Source organism: Protopterus annectens, chromosome 1.part1 (assembly GCF_019279795.1).
Source record: "Protopterus annectens isolate FY-2018-M chromosome 1.part1, PAN1.0, whole genome shotgun sequence".
Classification (NCBI taxonomy): Eukaryota; Metazoa; Chordata; order Ceratodontiformes; family Protopteridae; genus Protopterus; species Protopterus annectens.
Genome location: NC_056726.1, coordinates 1397030010 through 1397051466, shown reverse-complemented (window position 1 = coordinate 1397051466; position 21457 = coordinate 1397030010). Strand labels below are relative to the sequence as shown.

At 38.9% G+C, this 21457-nt stretch overlaps 1 protein-coding gene across 1 annotated transcript in view; it reads left to right on the top strand.

Moving 5' to 3' along the window:
• GREB1 (growth regulating estrogen receptor binding 1) overlaps window positions 1–21457 on the top strand; it is a 3935532-nt gene that overhangs the window by 2623398 nt on the left and 1290677 nt on the right. The window contains exon 17 of the mRNA XM_044082225.1: window positions 13335–13471. Within this exon, the coding sequence (XP_043938160.1) occupies window positions 13335–13471 (137 nt within the window). The remainder of the gene's footprint in view (window positions 1–13334; window positions 13472–21457) is intronic.

Below are 21457 nucleotides of genomic sequence, written 5' to 3'. Positions count from 1 at the left end.
GAATATCCCTACTGCAGTCCTTTTCTTTCCAAGTGAGTCTTCCTGGAGCATTACTCTCTGCACTATTTGCACTCTGCATTTCTTAAATATAATTCAATGCCCCTCTACTTTTTTTCTGTACCCAAGAGGCCATTCATGTTCCAAAATAATATGTTTAGTGTAGCCATTATGAGAAGTTATTATTCCCACCTGTTATATATGGCAGCTTTTTAAAATGTCTATTTCCAGCTTGTGTGTCAAATGCACCTACTAATGTTTGCAAGATTGATCTTGTCATCCCCATTTGAACAAGCCTTTTTATTTTAATGAAAACCCTCAAAAATCAGCGACACACCCCAGAACACCTTTAGAACTTATTAACTTATAACCAACACACAAAATGATATACATCCTCAAATAATGAAGTTTATCCCTCCTGATAGGAACTGTTCCAAATTGATAGGTTTTGCCTGTGTGTGCAGCTAACGTAAAGTTAAGGTTATCCATGCTAAGACTCCTGTTAAAGCCAGTGCTTCTATTTATACTAATGACTATATGCTCTTGTGTTATCTTTATCACTGTTCCAGATGTGAAAAACAACTTGTATGCTTACAGAATACATTCACTTAAAAGGTACACTAGCTGTCTTTTATTAAAAGTAAATTATACATTGTTCTAGTAAATGTATTAGTGTAGTTAGTCACCAGGAAAGCTGCTCTTACTCACTTCCAATAATTTCAAGCTTTATTTTTTACTGAACTGCTTGCCTTTCTACCTTTTAAGTTTACATTTCTCTCAGCAAACAATGTCCAGAACTCTCAGTATATTGCCTTTACCTTTAGTCAGCTTGTTTTCGTGGAAGCATAAGATCAAAATGTAGAGCTGCCCTTAGTTCCAGATTTCTCAACTGTGTCTGAACATTTTTTGCTGAAAGAAAGCAATTTATTACATTGTAGTCTCTCATTTTTTTAAACCCACTTGCATTAACTTAAAAAAATGTGTCATTAGTTTATGTCAAGGGCATTCACCTATGCAAAAGGAAAAGAAAGCTTTTTAGTTCTAAGTAATGTAACAGTGTACTTTTATACCCAATCCCCACCCCATCAGATTAATGTTACAACCTGCTGACTTAAACATGCTTTAGTCCAGCATTTCTTCTCATTTTACATTGTAGTACCTACATTTCTTAAAACTTAAAAAGAGAGAAGAAAAAATGTTTACTTTAAAATCTTTATCACATACACCATTATCACTTGCAATTTATATCATAAAATGTTTTCCTCAAATACTGTTAAAAACAAAAATTGTTTTACTTAGCTACTGTTTTCCTTTTTCTCCGTTTTCTTCCTTTTAGTGTCCTTCCAAACATTAATGGTGTGAAGTAAGGCATATGCTGGTCAGTCCCCCAAGAAGTTTAAAAAAGTCAACAAAAAATCCAGTCTTTTCTCAGCCACTTTTTTAAGCCATATTTCACAAATGCTGTTGATGCTTTATAGTCTAACATTTATTCACACTTGTTCACTAAGTTCAGTGTTGCTGGTCTTCTTCCTGTTAATCTCCACGTCCCAAGCACAGACTCCGATTCAAGCCCAAGATACTCCCGATTCTTCTACTTAACTCATGGGCTTTTTGTCTCTCAAGCATTTTCCATTGGAAAAATTGGAAAATGTTTCACTGGCAAAGTCTGTGAGCCTTACCATCAGAAGAATGAGAAGCAGAGTTCCCTTCTGTCTGATTACTCACCTCTTGTTAGGCAAACTTTTGTATTTCCCTCATAATGTGTTTTGCATCAAAAGTAACTTTGATGCCCCAGGAAAAATATTCTAGAGATAGCTAAATACAGCAGCTTGAATCGCACATCTGCCTCTTGACATTCTTTGATAGCGGGGATAAATTTGCATTCCTGCTTGGTGTACAGTGAATAATCATTTTCCTCCAACTTTCTACATTCTTCAATTTTAATATTTTGCTAGGATCAACTCTTTCTGCTGGAATTATTACATCTTTACTAATGTAGGTCTTCAGTGCTTACTCATGGCCAGGTTTGGAGAATACACATGATATGCCCTTTCAGCAAATCCTGTTGTGGACATCTTGAGAGCCACTGGTTTTAGCAGCACAACACAGAGTGGGATGGTAAGAATTTTTTCCGCACAAACACAAATCAGTCTGTTCTATATCAGAAGTTGCTCTGTTGAGTTTTCTCAAAAAATTTTTAAATGTTTTATTTTCCCTTTAAGAAAAAGTACTAAAATCTAGCCCTTCCCTCCGTTTACATTCTTTATCGCTATGCTTCAAGAATTGACATTGCTGTTTGACTAATGGCTTGGATAGTGCATGTTTGGCACTGATGATGATGATGTTGAAAGTGCAGCCTGACAGTTTGCCTTCTCTTGTGGAAATACTATTGTAATCTTTGACAGAGTTTCTAAGATGTGGTGAGATGAGCTTTTAGAGTAAACTAAATTTTCAGGGATAATTGAGGAAATAATATGGGTAGGTAGGGTAAAGTTTGCATTAAATTGCCTTGCTAACATATTGACTATATCCTTGTGAGTGGAATGTGTGAAGTTATTATAGACCAACTACATAGAAGAGTTGGTGCATTGTTAATCATTAATCCTTTATTTTCTGACATACTTGAATACATAAGTTGTAGTTTCCTTTGGTATCTGTAGCAAAATTAATGTCATACTTCCCTTTCATTTTGCAGTAATTCTCTTAAGTTCTTGGTAGTGTATTTCAATGTGGTCTTAAGGGAATGGAGAAGTCTTACACATTTTCAGTATGCTCCTTCTTTTGTTGCACAGCTTATTATAGGGGAGTTCCACCAGAGAAGTTTATTTCTGAATTTACTGTTAGATTTAGGGCAGACATTTACCAACTCTTTTATGTAGAGTCTAAGTTCTGCTAAAGGTCAGAGATGAATGTAGCAGCCATCTCAGATGAGTCCATTTGATGAGGACTGTTAGGAGTCTTCTACAAGCTGAAGAAAGTTTGTCTTGGAGAGGCCTCTAAAGATGGTCTTATTTGGTTGTGAGGTGATATCACTAGGCCTGACAGAGAAGATGACTAGTTTATGTTCAGAATTAACTAGTGATGAGCAGCTGTGGATGACATAAAGATGGGAGGTAGGTCAGTAAAAAACAGGTCAAGAATATTAGAGCCCCTAGTGAGTAGTTTTACTCTTTAGTGCTCACTGATATTAATGAAGTCTAGGAAACACCAAGCATATCTGTTTTAGAGGTCCAAGTGAACCAGTCAATACTTGGATAATTGAAATCCCCTAGGAAGATGATGTTTGGTTTGAGATTTAAAACATCAATGGTGTTAATGTAATTTCCATGATCATTAACAGACACTGATGTGGATCTGTAGTTCACAGTAGAGTGATTGCTGGATTTGTTAAGGGTGATTTGAATCTCCAAGAGCTATGAGTTTGGGTCCTGGGTAATTTGATATGAAGTAATGGTATTTCAGAGCTGGATGTGGCAGAGTTAAAGATGTTAAGATTTGCACTGGGTGTGACTAGGATGGACAGGATTAGGAATCAGCATATTAGAGGGTCAGCTCAGGTTGGACAGTTTGGAGACAAAGCAAGAGAGGCGGGATTGCGTTGGTTTGGACATGTGCTGAGGAGGGATGCTGGGTATATTGGGAAAAGGATGCTAAGGATGGAGCTGCCAGGTAAGAGGAAAAGAGGAAGGCCTAAGATGAGGTTTATGGATGTGGTGAGAGAGGACATGCAGGCGGTTGGTGTGAAAGAGCATGATGCAGAGGACAGGAAGAAATGGAAACAGATGATCCGCTGTGGCGACCCCTAATGGGAACAGCCGAAAGAAGATGATGATGATGAATGGTATTTCGGACAAGAACAGAAAATGACATGAGAAGATGTTTATTCTGACAACTATATAAAAGCACACTGCAATAGAAGTACATACTGTATTCAAATAACATAACACTGTAAGGATGAGATACCAAGAAGTTTAACTTTCTTAAACAGCAGTCTGCTGTATTGCAGAGGCTGTCCCAGTGACTTTTTTTTCAGTTAAACCTTGAAATGGGTCTTGGGTAATTTGACAGGAGGTTATGGTGTTTCAAACAAATACAGAAAATGACATGAGATTATCCTTATTCTGACAACTATATAAACCACAGTGCAATAGAAACACACACTACAGTCAAATAAATAACACTGTAAAGATGAGAATCCAATAAATTTACCTTTCTTTCACAGCAGTCTGCTGTACTGCAGAGACTGTTCCCGTGAGTTTTTTTTAAGTTAAACTTTGAAATGGTTTATTTTTCTTTAATATCAAAACACTGGTGTCTAGCTCCTCTTTAGTTCACAGGTAATTAACTTCTTCTAATGCTAGTTTTGTTTGCTTCAACCAGAACATTCAGTAAATTAGAGGGGAAAAATTGCAAATTGCAATAAAAATGCACACCTCAATCAAAGAAGAAAACAGTACAAGGAATACAGATCAATAATTATTTTTCCAATTCATCAGTCTGTTCTGTGCAGAGGTTGATGTAATGAGTGTTCTATGTAAACCTTTAAATGCTGTATTTTCCATTTATGCATAAATGTTAAGTCTTTGACTCCTTCCTTGGTTTACAGGTAATTAGCTTCTTCAGGTCATTATTGACTTATTAACAGCCACATATTTGTTTTGCCCTAGTTAGAACTGTCAATATGCAAAGGAAAAAAGGACTATAAAACACTGCAATAAAAAACACACACTACATTCAATAAGAAAACAATGTAAAGAATACAGTCCAAGGAATTTTCCTTGGTCACGCAGCAGTTTGTTTCATAACAGAGAGTGTTCCTATTAGTTTTCTCAGAAAAACCCTGCAATGTTTTCCTGCCCTTTAAATAAAAATACTATTCTGTAGTGCCTTCCTCAATTCACAGATAATTAACTTCTTCTAATTTCAATGGTTAACCAGGAGACGCGTTTGATGTCCTTACAGTCACTGCTGCAGTATTCCTAATGTATGGGATTCCCTGACATGGGAGCCCGACGTCCAGCTAGAATACCAAAGCCTACTGTTGCTTTAAGGTACACTAAACCTCACCTGGATGCTCCTCACATAGTGTAGGGCATAAAGGTGACATTCAAGTGTACCATCCTTAGAACTTCTTTGCCGCCAGTCTGAATGCTTCTTCTGATCATCTGTTTGTTCGGTTGCATCTGTTTTCTGCCAGTTCGATCACATTTGTTTTTGCCAGTGAATACCTGTGACTTGTGATGAAGTCATTGCCATTGCATATAAGTTTCCCCAATTGGAGTTTTATTTTTTCTTGGCTTTTTTTGTTGCTGTTAGGGTTTAATGTCATCCACAAAGGGTAAATGCCAGTACGGGAGACAGATTCCCCATAAAGACCACCTCAATAAGTGACTTTTCTGCCTAGGAGAGTCTCACAAACATATGCCCTGTTCGATTTGTTTGGTGTTCATACCAAGAAACCTTTATAGTAGTCTTTCTTACCTTTCTTGACCACCAGCGCATTAAGCTTCTCAATAAAAATACAATGGAAGTAACTTCCCTCAGCCATTAGGTAAGCAAAAATTTTAAAAAATTAAGACTGGAGTCTTGCCCAGCCTTTGCCTGATATTTCTTACAAGGTCAGTGAGAACCTGGATGCTCACTCGGCTTTGTTGTCGGATTCCTCTGTCACAACCGGGTTGCAAGCTTGTGAGGATCTGGCTTGCAGGACGTCCAATGAGGCTTTGCAGGCATCTGTTTTGGACATTCAGGGGGAACCACGGTTGTTTCCAAGGGGCATACGAGTGTTCCACAAATTCTAGTTAGGGAGGAAGCTCCTACTACTGTTATTGATTGATGTCCAGGTCAAAGCCTTATAAGTTTTATAGGGTGGATGTTCCTTTTAAAAAAGAAACAAAAAACTAAACATGTTTCTCCAGCTGCCAGGGATCCACAGAGTAATTGGCAAGCCTTTACTTGGGTTTGTTTAATGCTTTATGGCATTAAAACCTCCTCAGGGGTGTTCTGTTCCTGCTCCCCCTTGGTCCTGTACTCCCCTTAAAAGGCCCAGGGAACAAGATTATTCTGAAGAGGAATCGTACTCTGATGACGAATCCCTGACTTATTCTACTAAAATTCCTTCTCCTTTGGATTATGGATCAGAGGAAGAGGATGAGGAATCTAATAGCCCTGATACCCCTTTTGAAGAAATTTCCTTTGTAGCCACTATCTCTAGTATGATGGAATTTTTTAAATGGGATTGTGCTCAGGTTTCTGAGATTCATAAGAGATAGTATGGAATAATGGTTTGAATCTCCGAGACCTTCTCCTATCTCTCCTGTTTTGGCTGCTTTGTTGCCTCTAAAGTTTCTGATCCTTTGCCCCCTGCTCTCAAGAAGCCTGATAGGTTTTATAGGGTGCCTGAGGATTGTAATTTTTATACAAATGCCCTGCTGCTGACCCCTCTGTGGTGTCTGTAGCCTCTGACAAGAACTCTGAATTGCTTCCTTCGCCCAAGTTACTGCCTTCTGATAAAGACAACAGAACCATGGAAAGGCTAGGTAAGAAGGTTTATACCTCAGCTACTCTGACCTTTAGGGCCGTATATCCAGTGGTCTGTTGGCCCCCTTTCTCAGGCTATTATATACCTTCAGATCAGAACATTGTGGCAGACACTCTGAGCTCAAACCCATGAATGGATACTTCACAGGGGTGTGTTTCTGGACATTGTCCAGCAGTAAGGTACTTCTCAAGTATATCTTTTTGCCTCCCCCTGAACAGACAACTTCCTCTATTTTTTGCCAGAGTCCCAGGTCCTCTGGTTTGGAAAGTGGACAACCTCTCTTTTTCTTGGAAGGGGGTGTTTCTTTATGCATTTCCTCCCCTTCCTCTCATTCCAAAAGTCATGTTCAAAATTCAACAGGACACTCCCAAAATCTTGTTTGTGACTCCCTTTTGTCTGCAACAGCACTGGTTCCCTCTACTTATGTCTTTAGCCAAGGGCAATCATCAAAAGTTACCTCACAGGATGGATCTGCTCACACAAGACAAGGGATGTCTCCTCCATCCCCACCTGTCTATGCTTCAGCTGACACTGTGGATGATTCGGATTTTGATTCCTCTTATACACCTTTTTTCTGAGGACGTGCTGAAGGTCCTGAAGGAGGTCAGGAAACCTACTACTAGGAAGTCCTACTTATCCAGATGGAAGAGGTTTTCTATTTGGTGTGTCTGTCGTAACCTGGACCCACTTACTGTGGATGTTCCTTTTGTTCTCTCTTATTTGTGAGTTGCTCAATGCTGATTAGGCCTATTCTTCTATTAAGGGCCACGTATTAGCTACCTCTTCTTGTCTGTCTTTATCTCCTCCTTTAGCTTCTAGATTTGAGGCTAAACAATTCCTTAAAGGCATTCTTCACATGAGACCTCCTAGGAAGCCTGTTCCTCCTCCCTAGTATCTTAACTTTGTTTTGGAGAAGTTGACTCAGGCTCCCTTTGCACTTACTGCTTCAGCTTATTTACAACACTGTTCTTGGGAGACAGTCCATGTTAGCTTTTACTTCTGCCAGATGGGTGTCTGAGTTGCAAGCCCTTATGGCTTCTCCTCCTTTTTTGATATTTCATAAGGACAGGCTGTCCTTGCATAGTAATTCGTCTTTTATGCCTAAGGTGGTTAATGAGTTGTCACTTAGTCTATTCATTTGCCAACTTTTCCCCCTCTCAGCAGTCTGATAGTGAGAGGGTGCTGCATACTTTGGACATGCATAGACAACTCAGATTTTATTTGCATAAGACTAAGGCTATTAGAAAACCTGATCAGTTGTTTGTTTCTTTTCATCCTAGGTCTTTAGGATTAGCTGTATCCAAGCAAACTCTCTGTTGGATCTCAAAGGCTATTTCTTTTTGTTACACTTTTCATGTCAAGAGCCCTTCTTCTTCTGTAAGGCTCATTCTATTAGAGATGTGGCTTCTTCTGGTGCTTTTTTCAAGGGGTTGAATTTTAATTCTATTCCTGAAGCAGCTACCTGGAGTTGTCAACATACTTTTACCAAACACTACAAGTTGGATGGTATTTCTGCGCCTAGGACTGGTTTTGCTAGCACCGTTCTTCATGATTTTGTAGAGGGCTCTACTGCTCCTTCCTCCTCCCAAGTTTCTTCATGACCTTTGGCACTCTGTCATACATAAGGAATACTGCTGCAGTGAATGTAAGGGGGCATTATGCAGTTGTGTAAAATGTTATAATGGCAGTAGATATCCTTGCCTTCACTGCTGCAGTATTCACTCTCTCCCTCCTCTCCCCAAGCTCTTTTCCTTCCTGAATGTACAGGTTATCCCTTGGGTATCCTTGGACTGGTGTTCCTGTACTGGAGAAATCAGTTCTGAGGATGGCATGCCTGAACGTTACCTTTATGCCGTACACTACACGAAGAGCATATGGGTGATGCTCAGCATACTTTAATGCAAAAGTAGGCTTTGGTATAATGGCCGGATGTCGGGCTTTCACGTCAGAGAATCCCATACCTAAAAAATATTGCAGCAGTGAAGGCACGGACTTCTACTGTTATGGTAAGATTTTAATACAACTGTACTTTCTCTTCTAGCTTGAACTTTTAATATGAAAGGGAAAGGGCTAACACATTGCAAGCAATAAAACAGTCCAGGAACAAAACACCTTTTCCACAGAGCAGTCTGTTCTAATAATGTTTTTCTGGAAATGTTTTATTTTCCCTTTAAATAACTTCTTCTGTTTCCTATGACTCCTCAAGAGGTTCAACTTTATTTTGTCCTTATTAATTACCTGTGAATTGAGGAAGGTGCTAGAGACTAGACTTTTCATTTAAAGGAAAAGGAAACCATTTCAAGGACTTCATGAGAAAACTAAAGGGTATTTCTATTTTTTTTTATCCATCAGTTATAGCATTTTAACGGATTGAATCTCTTTGGACACTGTTAAAAAGTGCAGGCATGGAGCTGATGCATTTATTTATTAAAAAGTGCAAGCATGGAGCTGGTATATTTATTTATTTAACATTTGTTTACCGGGTAGGTCCGACTTGGAATGATTTAAGTTTCAGTGGAGGCCCAGGGAGAAAAGCTCCAATCGGATGTTTTTGTAGCATGGGAGGAAACCGAAGCACTTGGAGAAAACCCACATGAATGCAGGGAGGATATGCAGACTCCACACAGAAGGCACCCAAGCCGAGAATCAAACTGGAGAACCTCTTGCTGTGAGGCAATAATGCAACCACTATGCCACTGCACCATCCATAGTCCATCCATGGTATATATAAGTAATGAGGTGTTGGGGACAATGTCTTCCACATTATTTTTTTTTTTTTTAGTGAAGTTGATGTGGTGTTTTGTTAGTAAGGTTATAGATGTCATTTATTGATGCATTTTAAGCTGTGGAAGTTTAAGTAGTTTGTTTTTGGGTTTGTCTTTATGCTTTTGTTATTGGCATTTTAATGTGGTGTTATTGGTGTTTGGTGCATTAACTTGTTTTATGGTGTTTTCAACTATGTTTGTCATTAATTAGGATTTAATTTTATGTGGGTGGCCATTATTTTGTAGTGTTGTGATTACATTTACACGCCCTTTATGTAAGTGGTCATAGTATGACAAGTCATACAAACGGTTAGACAAAACACAAATGGTTAAAACTGGGATATAAGATACTGTATTTCAAAATGTGTCCCAGTGCAGAGAAATAATGTGAAATAAGGAAACACAGGTCCCATCAGATTGTTTTATTTTCATAAGTTCTATTTTCATTTAAAGTTTTTTACCAGGGGTAATGAAGGTGTATTTTCTTAACTAGTTAACAAGCTCTGGAACAGTTCTTAATATAGCAATAACCCACGCCTGGGTGTGGGTAATGCTGGATTTATCCACGGTTGGCGTGGTTTGGTTCGCCCTCGGGACCAAACAAAGCCAACCATGGGTAAATACAGCATTACCCACACCCAGAAGTGGGTTATTACTTTTATACAATGACATTATTTAAGAAAAGAAATAATTACTTTTCTTAAATAATGGCATTGTATAATGCCTCTTTACTGCCCTTCAGCAGCTGTCTGGTATTCTGCAGCAGTTCTGATGTACTGCGGATGCCTACGCAGTACATCAGAGCTGTGGGCAAAAGCACTGTTTCGCTATGTTAAATGGGTTTAACATAGCGAGACAGCTTTAAAATAAGCAACGGAGATCTCCGTTGCTTATTGTAAAGTTGTCTCCCCATGTTAATCCCATTTAATATAGCGAACAGTAAAGCAACGGAGATCTTGCGATCTCCGTTGCTTTTTTTTAAAACTGTATCTCTATAGTTAATGGGTTTAACATAGCGAGACAGCTTTAAAATAAGCAATGGATATCTCCGTTGCTTATTTTAAAGCTGTCTCGCCATGTTAAACCCATTTAATATAGCGAGACAGTTTTAAAGCAACGGAGATCGCAAGATCTCCGTTGCTTTTACATTGTGTCGCTATGTTAAAGGAGTTTAACATAGCGAGACAGCTTTAAAAAGCAACGGAGATCTCCGCTGTTTTTAAACCTGTGTCGCTATGTTAAACTCTTTTAACATAGCGAGATTAGTAGTTTATACTAACGGAAAAAGTCCGGGCGACCGGACCTTTTTCCGTTAGTATATTGAGGGATTTACAACGGGCACGTTGGTTGGGCTGGCCAATCAGCGTGCACGTTTTAGGGGAGGAATTGTATAATAAGGCATAACTGGTTTCATCTGGCAGCTACCTTCTGAGTAACAACTTAGGTCACACCTGCATGTGAAAAGAAATAGTATTGCCCTGAAATTAAGTGACTTTAGGTTAGCTGCTTATTCAGACCTCTGTTTGTAATTTGGATTTTACAGTTGTTTTGTATATGCTGTTCTGCTGTCTGAAAGCTATAAAATTTGCACATTTCTTGATTTCATCCTTATACTTTGTATGAAATCTAATTTGCACTTTAATTGAGCTACTTTTTGCAAGTATAAATGCTGTTGTAAGGACTGAATTATAATATAAATATTGTTTGAATACCTTGTTGCTGTAGGTAAAAAGAAGATGTAATCATTACTGAGGTGAACTGTAGGTTTGTTTTTTTCACTATCTTTTTAAATATGAACTTACAAAGGATTTTCACAAATCTTGTATTTAATCCATTCCTACTGTTTTATGGGCTGGAGGTCTAATAAATATCATATTGTGACTAGATTGTCTTGGTAAGATGGTATTTAGCTGTAAGAGCTCATCTCACCAAGCCTGGTTTCATAAACCTGTCATATCAAAACACTGCTTTCATTAATTCACTGAAAATTCTCACTAATAAAGTAAGTGGATGTACAGCAACATCTGGGGGAATTTATTTAATTGCTGAGGGTACAGAAGGTGAAGACCACCCAAATTGGAACATGGAGTTTTCCTACCTAAGAAAAACAATTTTTCTTGTGATTCATATTTTTGTGAATTGTTACTGAGTTTTGACATGCAATTTAATTGATGTATACTTACTGAAGGGTATGTGAAAGAATCTGTTTGTAGGGCTGTGTTATATAAACAAGAAATTGTCTGTTTGAATTTCCAGCTTTGAGATGATTACTGAAGCCAGTAAGCCACAAAATACCATACACTGGAATGAACTGTAGCTTCTATAACTGATAGTTATATTGTCTATTAAAATGACCAGTAGAATAAAAATCCATATAGTTTTCTGTTTTTACTGAAGTCATTTTTATTATGTCTGCTAAAAATAGAATATTAACCAACTGTATTGGTTTAGGGAGGAATAAAGCTCTGATTATGACCAAAGTTCAGTCAACAGTTTGGTATCTGCTGGAGCTGGCATGGGAAGGGTAGTTATGCCTATCCTCAGTTGAAGGGGCAAATTGGGACTTCCAGTGCCACAATCCCTCAGAGTTGTGACAGTGGCTCAAGTCATGGCCTGGGCAGGCTATGAACACATGGGGTCTATATCATAAACACGAACGCTTACCTTATCGAATCCCTAAACGTCGACCCATCCTTATCGAACCGCAAAAACACCGAATGCCCTAAACCGCAAAATTCAAAACATTGAACTATCATACTTGTCCCACCCCACCTCCCGCTACATACTACCTACACAAACTAAATAAACCACATACATACACTAACCAAATCCCTACATCTAACTCTGAACTAAACCCTACTTCTAACTCTACACTAAATCTTACATATACCACCAAGTATGCACTTAACTTAGCCCGCACCCTAACCTTAAGGTCCGTAACGATCGCACACTTATCTTAAAAAGCTAAACCCAAACAAACTAAATAATCGACACACACACACTTAACAAAACCCTACACTAAATCTCACATACATTACCATCCATGCACTTACCTTAACCCGCACCCTAACCCTAAGGTCCGTAACTATTGCACACTTACCTTATGGAGCTATACTGCAGAAGAACAACCATGATGATTTGACGTTTCCGGTTTCGCTCTTCTGATGATTGAGCATTTCGATAAGGATGGGTCAACGTTTAGGGATTCGATAAGGTAAGCGTTCGACTTACTAATAGGAAACCAACACATATGGGAGCATGCTCTCACATGAGGAAAGTGTGGACTACAGTACTTCAGCAATGATACTGGCTGTTGGTCCCTTTTCCCGAGGAGGGGTTAGCGCTGTACTAAATATGTTGCCATTGATGGGGCAAACCCTAGTCAGCTGTTACCTTCACTGTGGAATACCCAGGATGGGGTAACGAATGGGCATGGAGGTTAGGGTGTTAGCAGACACAGCAGCAAAAAGCATGTAGAAAAAACTAACAGAATGTTCAAGATACAGCATAGTTTCTTTAATGAAACAAACTTTAGCAATGCATGCATAGCTGTGTAGACTTGAGTATATTAACCTACAGATAGACAGGTAATCTCTTCTTCAAATCTGCTTATTAAAAAGTTTGTGAACTTAGAGAAACAACGTGGACTAAACAGTTCCAACCTGCAGGCAAAAATGTATACACATGTTTTATTATTTAGTACAATTTGCATATATTTCAGAGAGGAGTCCATTTCTGAATGATAAGAACTTTGTTTTACTTTCACGTCCCAATTTTTAATTTTGGAAGTTTTCCATAGGATCACAAAATGTCATCTGTAAATGTGAATATTTCTGACACTTATACAGTGATGAAAATGACATCTCTATGACACTGTTAAATATAGTGGTTTTGTCTACACGACAGCATACTAAATGTTTTGAATGTTACTTTTAAACATGAAATGTTTTATGCCTTTGTTGCACGTTGGCATTTTTATTGGCTTGCATTTAATTAAACATATGATTGAAAGTGTGTTCACTTCTTGTTAGGGTATGGACTTGTACCATGAAAATAAAAAGTATTTTGGCCTGTCAGAATTCATCGAGTCCACACATTCAGGACACAGCCTGCCATTGCTGAAATATGACGGTTCATTTGAATCCATGGCAATGGCAGTAGGAGAAAGGTAAAGTACAGCATGTCTTTTTTTTTTGTTAGCTTCATATTCCGTTTTCACAACATCGTCTTATAATCCAAAACCATAATTTACTGCAGGAATCATTGTGCACTGATACCAGATATGTAATGCTTTATCCATTCACTTTCTAAAATTACCAAATATGTAATGTTCTATCCATTCATTTTCTAAAATACTGTTCCTGGTGAGGGTCACAATGGGAGCAAGCTAAGCAGGAGAGACCAGACCTCCACTCAAGGAACAATCTCTGTCACATACTGTGCGATCTCCATTTATTCCCAAGTATGCTGAGAGATATAATCCCTTTATTGTATCAAGGCTGTGCACTTTGGCCTTCTCTCATTGGACTGTGCCTGTCACAGCTCCTATAGGAGACACTCTAGGGGACTTCCTTTTAGGGTGCTTAAAACAATCCAGTTGACTCCCTTGAACAAAGATCAGCTATCGCTTTACCCTGAAGTCCTTAATTTCCTGAACCTCTCACTGTATCACGGATTGTGAGACTTGCTACCCAGAGAAGGGATTTCAGGTTCTTCCATTAGTATCCATGGTCTCATCTTCTTGACTGCTGCATCTGACCATAGGTGAGAATGATATATACTGACCATTAAATTAAGAGCTCCATCTGATGACTCAGCTCCTACTTCACAACTGTCACTGTCCAGCGCAATGCCTACAGGACTGCCATCAGTATATCCTCTGCTGGTCACTCCCATCATACTTTCTACCCTTACATGTGAACAACACCAAAATACTTGCACACCTCTGCCAGAGGTACCCTCCCCCTATATGAAGAGATTAGGCAAATCCTTTCTGGGACAGAATTATGACCTTAGATTAGGAAGTGTTAATTTTCATCCTAGCTGCTTCACACAAAGCAGAAAATTGTTCCAGTGCATGCTGGCTTTCACACTCACATGAGGCTATGAAGAAGCATAATCTTTGTACAGCAAAGATACTACCACCACCACTACATCTTCAAACTACATGCTCTGCAGACCTTTGATTGTACCTTGAAATTCTGCAATCCTTGGTGGAGTTGTAAACACATTATGAATGTATAAAATGGCAAAAACTACTACCACTATAAAAGGCTCACTTACTGTGTCCAAAGCAAAAATTCCATCAACAAACGAATAGGAAGACACAGAAACAGCTGCTATATCCAGTTCAAATCTTTAAATGCAGGTCAACAAAACACAAGCGCTTTCACCTAACAGGCATCATCAGGTGTATTACAAAAGCACTAACATACACAAACCCCTATTTATACATCAGAAGTCACATGATACAAATTCAAATTTAAAACCACAGATTTAAAAACACAAAACATAAAAAGACATACAAATTTAATATAAAAAACAACAACATCAGAGGCAAGGTGACATACGTGCAAAGACTGAGGATTTAGAATCCTCATGGATAGTGAGGTTCAGGGCTGATGTGGGACATGGGCTTAATGAATCAGTTCCATTAGTACCCAAATTAAAGAAGAGACCCCCTAAGAAGGTAGTTAGCATTAAGGCATAGTTTTAGCATGTATTATTTATGTCTGATGTTGTTGTTTTTTATATTAAATCTGTATGTCTTTTTATGTTTTGTGTTTTAAAATCTGTGGTTTTAAATTTGAATTTGTATCATGTGACTTCTGATCTATAAATAGGGGTGTGTGTATGTTAGTGCTTTTGTAATACACCTGATGATGCCTGTTAGGTGAAAGCGCTTGTGTTTTGTTGCACTGCAGTAAAATATTTGAACTGGATATATCAGCTGTTTGTTGCTGGAATTTTTCCTTTGGACACCGTAAATGAGCCTTTTATAGTGGTAGTAGTTTTTGTCATTTTATTAGTTGTATTGTTTTATACTACCACTAGGCTCACAATTATGGCTAATGAAATAACTGAGATTGATACTGACTCTGTCACTGTTAACCCCGCTGGAAAAAGGATGGGAAGTTTTTTATCAAATGTCACTAAGACTGTTAATCCATTAGTTGGTTGTAGGATGTAACCTTCGGGGGACTCAGATAACTTAGCCACTTCGGTGGATATAATTGCCCTTAAGACTGGACTTTTTGCTGTGGAAAAAGATTTATAGAAGCTAGAGATGTCAGTATCAAAAATATCATTTGGAGTTGTGCTTAACTGAGCAGATTATACATAGAGGCCTTCGCGTCTTGAAAATGCCATCTAATATTAATGGTGATAGCCTGCTCTTGAAGGAATGGCAAAAAGTTAACATTCAGGCGAGTTTTAGCTACTTGAAGCTATTAATACAATCGGCTGAAAGGGAAATCACTGACTTAACCAAAGTGGTCAATGATAAATATTCTGAGCTTGTAAAAACTTTTTCTGAGTCTGTATTGAAGCTGTATATGAAAGAGATGTTTGATTCCCTTTTAATGTATGAGTCTAAACTACAGAAAGCTAAGATCTGTCGAGATCGTAATGATTTTCAACTGGGGAATGTCTTCATATGTCCTCGAGAGAATTTTGAGAAAGAGACTGGGAGATCTTGGCAAATGCCCTAGGGCAGATAGCCTAGTATGAACCTAGTATGAACAACGTAGTACCAATGATGGTCCACCAGGGGGGCGGTGTTGTTCCTTCATCTGTTCCAGGTGATGGTACAAATCAACGCTTAGAGGAGATACAAAGTGTTTCCCCTTTAATAGGTGAAGTTGCTTTGGCAAAGGAGCTGGGAGCTCGCAGGAAGATTATAACCACGAATGCACAATTGCACAGGTCAGGGGTGGTAGAGAAATCTACGTCTGGCAGCAGCAATGATATTGATGGTCGTTTTTTCAGCTTCAACGAGTAATACGACCTCAGTTTTCCACTTCCAGTGAAGGAGCAAACTTTTCAACGACTCACGGAACACCAATGAGGGCGGAGTCGGAGCCGCAACAAATGAAAGATGGAAGGAACTGTGAGTACGCAGAATACAATAAAAAAGGCATTTTTAAACGCCAAGAAGGACTAGTGTTGAACTTATCCAGTATAACTTTGACGCCTTATGAACTGAGTGTTTTAGGTAGAGGGTTATCATTTATACCCTCTACTTGTTCTAATTTCACGGATGTCATTTTTGATGTTAAGTTATTTGCCAGGAATTTAGGGTTGAACGTAATGTTTAACAATTCTGAAAGTGTAATGAGTGGAGAGAGTAATATTTTTTCTAAACCCAGCTTGTTTTTACCCAAGATTAACACTTTATTGCTGCATTTGAAAAGTTAGTTATACAAGATGAATATGATTTAAGTGAGGCTAATGCTAATAATCATGCTTGTTATAGGAAGAAGCAGAATCTCTCCAAAGAGGAGTTTAATGCGCTGAAGGGGTTGGAGAATAATACTGATATAGTTATTAGGCCCGCGGATAAAGGCGGACCAATAGTGGTATTAGATAAGACTTGGTATGTGTCTAAAATGCAGGTAATGTTAAATGATGAGTTATTTTTATGAGAAATTAACTTGCATTCAGGTTAACACAATTATACATGATGTGCAGATTTTACTTAAATGTATGTTTGATATGAATCTTTTTGACAGTCATCTTTTGGAATATTTTTATATAAATAAACCTACTGTTCCTGTTATACAAGGTCTCCCGAAGGTACACAAACATGGGTCTGATCCACTGCTTAGACCTATTGTTTCTGGTAGAAACTGGTGCACTGAGACCCTTAATATTTATATATATATATATATATATATATATATATATATATATATATATATATATGGTTCTACCTGACAAGATCGACAAGCCACAACATCGACAACCAGTTCACCGACATGAAAACACCGACAGTTGATATAACCGACAGTTCAAATAACCGACAAATCGTAACATCGACAATGTACGTACAGATAATACACAAATAAACACATACTGACAAGCTAAGATGGTAGTGTTAATTAGCATGCTATCTGCTTAGCACCGAAGACATCGCAAGTATGGACAAATATTTTAACATAGAGTTTGTGCAGGTAGTGTTAATTAGCGTGCTATCTGCTTAGCAATCAAGACATCGCAAGTATGGACAAATATTTTAACATAGAGTTTGTGCAGGTAGTGTTAATTAGCATGCTATCTGCTTAGCACCGAAGACATCGCAAGTATGGACAAATATTTTAACATAGAGTTTGTGCAGGTAGTGTTAATTAGCGTGCTATCTGCTTAGCACTGAAGACATCGCAAGTATGGACAAATATTTTAACATAGAGTTTGTGCAGGCTATTGCAAGGCTTCTGAAGGTGTAAACAGTTGATCTGAGTACGTTTACGTTATGTTTGGAGTAAACTACGGAGATGTCACTAGCTTAAAAGTATCTTTTACTGTAGTACATGTTTAAGTTGTATAATCACATCACAACATTTCATTAACAGATAGTGTTTTACATGTTAGAATTAATAAATATGTGCAGTTGCTATTATACTGTTATGGCACTTATGAGTTGGATTTGTCGGTTATTTAACACGTCGGTTATTTAAACTGTCGGTTAAGTGGCTTGTCGGTGTTTTCGTGTCGGGAAAACATTTGAGCCCGGGTATTAATAAATTAACACATATATTAAGGGATACCAAACATTTTCTTAGAGACTTGCATGAATATGTCTCCCAATAGTTTGAATGATGATGTGGTTTTGTTACTATGGATGTGGTGTCTTTATTTACTGTTATACTCAATCTGGATGGCCTTAATAAGGTGACCCAATTTTTGCAGCGGTTTACAGATTATACCCCCAATAAGGTTCAATTGTTGGTGAAACTTCTGGAGATTGTGCTTGAGCACAGCATTTTTGCTTTTGGTGAGCAAATATACAAGCAATGCAATGGCGTAGCTATGGGCACTTCTTGTGCCCATAGCTACGCCAATGCTGTTATGGTTGAATGGGAGTATGACTGTATATTTAATGGGCCATTTAATGAACATATTTTGTTTTTTCGTAGATTTGTGGATGACCTATTTATGTTGTGGAGGGGAGACCTTGATACATTTGCTGTCTTTATGGAATATGTGAACAATAGTACCTGTTATTTGAAGTTTACATCTCATTTTTCAGAATTAATGGTGGATTACCTGAATGTTTCTGTTATTAAGGATGGAACTGGTGTTATTTACACTTAAGTTGCATAGGAAAGTCTGTCATGTGAATCATTTATTACATAGGGACAGTCTTCATCCTCCCTATGTATTTAGAAGTGTGGCTTCTAACCATTTTTATAGAGCCTCAAGGTTAAATGCCAGGGATAGTGATTTTATTGGTGAAGTTGATAATGTGAAGATGAACTTGAAGGAGAGAGGTTATGAGGAATATCTTATTCAAAACAACGCAGTTAAGATTTTTGATAAAAGGATGAATGAAGCCAGACCATATTTTTCTACAGGTGATAGAGAGTTTGTTAGGAGGCAGGAAAGCAAATATAACACAGGTTTGAGGTTTAAAGTTACTTATACTAGTGATGTATGCAAAATCTGAGGGTAATGCTACTCAATGCTAGAAGTCTAAACCTCAAAATGCACTCACTCGAGGCACTCCTTAAAATGGAGAACATTGACATCTGTGCAGTGACAGAGACCTGGTTCAAAGCTCCAGAGTGCACCCCTGCATTACCAGGCTTCAGTTCATACCACACCTTTCGGCCACCTAACCCAGAAAGAAGCACTAAAGGCGGAGGCATGTCCATATTCATTAAGGATATCCACACCTCCAGGCTAGTTGCACAGCATAATGCATCCCAGATTATCCAAGTGCAATTAACTCTGGGCAAGACCGCAATCCAAACTGTAGCTTGCTGCAGACCCCCCACCATGCCCCAGGATTCACACTCCTCATTTCTTGATACACTGCAAAGTATTAGGGTACAACCCAACACCCTAATAATGGGTGATTTCAACTACCCCACCATTAACTGAGAAAACTACTCATGTACCAACTTTTTTGCTCAACGATTTCTAGAATTCATAAATTCCAACGCCTTGGATCAACTTATTCACACCCCCACCAGGGGCAGCAATATCCTAGACTTGGTCATTACCAACATGGGAAACCGGTGTTCCACACCAGAGGTTGTTGGTCAGATCCGGCCACAAGCTAATCAGCCAGGACATCCACATCCCACCCCCACCCCCATTAGGGAAACCATCATAAAAAACTTCTCCAAAGCCAACTTCACACTTCTTAAGACAGAAGTGGCAAACTTCATGACACCCATGCAGACGAACAATAGAGGTATGACTGCCGAATCCTACACAAATACACTTTATAAGCACTTGCACGAGTGCATGGATCATACTATCCCTAATAGAACCAAGGTGTTATCCTCCAAAAAAAGGAAGCCATTCTGGTGGTCCACTGCCATAAACAAACTCTACAACAGAAGAAAGAAACTGTTGCAAAAAAGAGTAAAATCCCATGACTGGAGGAACTCCCTGGTCAACCTCAGTAAGAAGCTGAGATCCCTCAATAAAATCCTCCAAAGCTAGTTACGAAAAAAAAAATTGCCAGTGACTCTAAAGACAACCACAAAGCATTCTATAGCTATGTCAAGAATCTAAATGGGAACACTCAGATCTGCTCTGAGTTATAGCACAATGACACTAGATATACAGAACCAACTGATACTGCCAACATCCTAGCAGATAGGTTCAGTGGTAACTTTACCCCCCTCTCACCCCCTAGAGGGCCCATCTCTATACCGGAAGAATGCAAAGTTCCTATAATCACGGCTGCACAGGTAAAAAACACACTCTCCAAAGCCAAGAACACAGCATCCATGGGACCTGACAATATCCCAGGCTGCGTTCTACACGAACTACAGAATGAACTGGCACCCTACCTAAGTACCATGTTCAGTCATAGCCTCCCCTCAGGTTTTGTACCCAATGAATGGCGCACCGCGACGGTTATCCCACTCCACAAAGGGGGAGCCACGACGGACCCCGGGAACTACCGCCCCATTAGCCTGACGAGCCTGGTCTGCAAGGCCATGGAACGTATCATCGTGGAACTCATAAACAAAGACATTGGTAATCTCCAAACTCTGGACCCTACCCAGTTTGGATTTGTAAAAGGCAGATCATGTCTCCTAAACCTGATTGACTTCTTTGAAGCAGTCACCAAAGCCATAGATGAGGTTAAAATGGTTCATACAGCTTATCTAGATTTCGCCAAGGCTTTCAACAAAATCCCCCACTCTGGAATTATAGATAAGCTCCCTAAATTAGGTATAAATCCCTATGTCACAAGATGGGTTGCCAACTGTCTCACGGACAGAACCCACACTGTGAAAGTAGCAGATTCCAAATCAGACATCAGACCAGTGACAAGTGGAGTACCACAGGGTTCAGTCCTGGGTCCTCTCCTGTTTGGTATCTACTTCTATGAGGTGCAGGCCAACACGGAAGGTCTTTGGCTAACAAAGTTTGCAGATGACTGCAAACTAGGAGCCATAATCGAAACTCCTAATGATGTAGACAAACTACAAAAGGGCCTCACTGAGACAGATACCTGGTGTCAAAGCCATGGCCTGTAGCTCAGTGCCAAAAATTGTATTGTCATCCCCTTTGGTAAAAATTCTGTACCCATGAACTACCACATAGCTGGTAGTCTACTTAATGCCGAAAATGTGATGAGACCTTGGGACACAGGTGGACAGTAGTCTCTCCTTTGATACTCACATCGCCACAGTGGTCAGGAAACCCTTCTACATAGCTCATCTCATCACAAAAGGATTCTCATCCAGAAAAAAAGAGGTCATTGTTCCCCTCTACTAATCACTCATTAGACCCATTATAGAGTACAACGCCCCTTTTGGTATGTACCTCACAAGACATCTACAACAACTGGAAAGACCACAGAAATACCTCACAACGAGGATTACTGGCCTCAAACAGATGCCCTATGCAGACCGTCTCAAAAAACTACAGCTTTACTCCATCGCATATCGCCTATTCAGGGGCGATCTCT